The sequence below is a fragment of the Python bivittatus genome, unplaced genomic scaffold (assembly GCF_059951505.1).
Source record: "Python bivittatus isolate LINGU-HERP-01145 unplaced genomic scaffold, Pbiv_v1 ctg000560_np1212, whole genome shotgun sequence".
In the NCBI taxonomy this organism is placed as follows: domain Eukaryota; kingdom Metazoa; phylum Chordata; class Lepidosauria; order Squamata; family Pythonidae; genus Python; species Python bivittatus.
In genome coordinates this window covers 286011-288138 of record NW_028277083.1, presented here as the reverse complement: position 1 = coordinate 288138, position 2128 = coordinate 286011, and the positions used below count along the sequence as shown (strand labels likewise).

General features: G+C 47.4%; 1 protein-coding gene across 5 annotated transcripts in view; it reads right to left on the bottom strand.

Annotated features, from left to right (window-relative positions):
* The window catches only part of KATNIP (katanin interacting protein), a 30080-nt gene that overhangs the window by 3178 nt on the left and 24774 nt on the right, over positions 1–2128 (bottom strand). For all 5 annotated transcript variants that reach the window (XM_007433859.3, XM_025170274.2, XM_025170275.2 and 2 more), the window contains 4 exons: positions 1754–1931; positions 826–991; positions 415–572; positions 230–294 (listed from right to left, as the gene is read on the bottom strand). In XM_007433859.3, coding sequence (XP_007433921.2) covers positions 230–294; positions 415–572; positions 826–991; positions 1754–1931 — 567 coding nt within the window. The remainder of the gene's footprint in view (positions 1–229; positions 295–414; positions 573–825; positions 992–1753; positions 1932–2128) is intronic.

The following is a 2128-nucleotide window of genomic DNA, read 5'->3' as shown; positions in this document are numbered from 1 at the left end:
CGCAAGCCTTGTGGAAAACAAGGCCTACGATGTCTGCAGAGAGGATCCTGGGAAGGAGCAGCCGCTGGACACTCACAGGTACCCAGGGAAGCTGGGAATGAAATGGGCATGATGTGGTCCATAGGGCAGCAGTACCAGGGCCACCAGGAAGCCCCTAAGCTCCCAGCTTCATTCAGGCCCAGAAGCACAACCCACAAAGGCTAAAAGCAGGATCCACAGAGAAGGATACAACCACAGGGCATTAACGGTGCTTCGTAATCCATACTGGCTTGCTCCATCTTCTTCACTTCACTCCTGTCCAATGAGGATACATACCGTCATAGCACTGTGAGATGCAATCATTACTACCCACAAAATATATTAGGAAATGACAGTTATCATCCAATGGGATCAATTCATTCCCTAGACTCTCACCGCTCATGTGCCGGAGCAACTATGGGGCCCACAAGGTAGTCAATGAAGAGGATTTCTTGAGCAAAGTCAAAATGACAGTTGCCTGGTCCTTTGCGAACAAGGAAGCCCCCTGGAGGGGAGATGCAGCAGCCATCCAACCACACGTGGACCACCTTTGCCTGGGGAAAAACAGAAAACTGGGAAATGGCACCCACTGAGAAACAGGAGCCACCTGCTATCAATATCAAGGCTGTTGAATGCAAGCTCCCTCATCTGCTATCTGACCTCCATTTCCCAGTATGCTACCAAAAGCTTGAGAAAAGGACATTTCTCATGGAAGAGGAAGGAAGAGCATAGAAGACCAGAGAACCTTCTGCCAGGGGAGCCGGTTCCTGTCTTTTACTTCCTGAAATTTCCGCATCTGTGGCTTACCCCTCGGTAGGTGTCCTCAGGAGATTTGTTATAGTTCCAGATACGAAGCCCCACAATATTTTCTACTTGTGTGAAATGGATGGTCACCAGGTGATCTTCCCCAGGGCAAAAGGGAATGAGCCACATGTGGTTATCTTCCATGGTGACGTTTTTTCCATCAATCAATCTAGGAGGAAGCACAGAAACTGGCTGGGGAGGGAATTTGGTCATGTATTTATTGCAGAGGCTTATATGCCACTTCACTTGCTTTGACTTCCCCAGTACAATAATAATCAGATTAAAAACAAGACAAATATAAATTAAAAAACAAAACAATGTCCCATTGCCATGATGCATCCCTCCCACCAATCCTCCCTCCAAGACCCTCCAGAACAGGTTTTAATGGACTTTCAATACATAAACTAGAGATAGGCCAACCCTATCTCTGGGAGCGAGCTATACTAGAGAACGCTGACTGCCACTGAGGTGGCGCAACTTGGGGGTCCCTGAAGATTGGCGAAGGCCAATGAAAAATTAGCATTCTGAAATGAACAAAGGCTTTCTAATCAGACCCCAAATGGCTTCCTATTTGGCCAGTCCCACTCACACCTGTTTTTCCTTTTGCATTCTACACCTGCAGTTAATAGTGTTTCAAACTGCCTCTCTTCCGTTGTGATTAATTTCTGGCTGACTGCAAAACCCTAGGAGTTAGACTGCTTTTCTTGCCTGTAGGTGGGTGTGCCACCCTTCCTGTGCCACGGTCAGGCAGCCTCTGGCTGGCATTCCACTAGCTTCCAATATCAAGATTCCTGGGGGCTGGAGATTTCCTGGGGACCCATAAAGAACAGCATCTTCCTGAAATACTGTCAGTGGGAGCCCACATCTGCCTTAGGCACGAGCTTGGGGCCTTAGCTCTCTTCTTGCTCTCAGTCTCTTGAATGATACTCACTTATCTAAGGTCCTTGAATCGTCCACATACTCCACAAGATCATTGAGATCCTGAGGAGAAGCAGAGAGCTGATCCACAGAGAACAGGATTGCTTGGCCATCCTTTCCAACCACTTCAAGCCCTGTCAGTCCAAGGTAATGCACATCTCCCCAAGAAGCTGTGAAATTCAGTAGCAGGCCTGAAAGGAGAGAGAGGTAGAGCAGGATCAGCTTCCAAGTAGACATTAAACTTACTGCAAGGACAAACCGTAGCAAGAAAAGGGACTAGACACTTATGCCACCTCCTCTCCAATGACATGAGTCCTAGTTATAGAGAGATGGCTGCCTGTGGGGTTGTATGTTTTTAACTATTTTTACTGTCTTGTATTTGTATTTG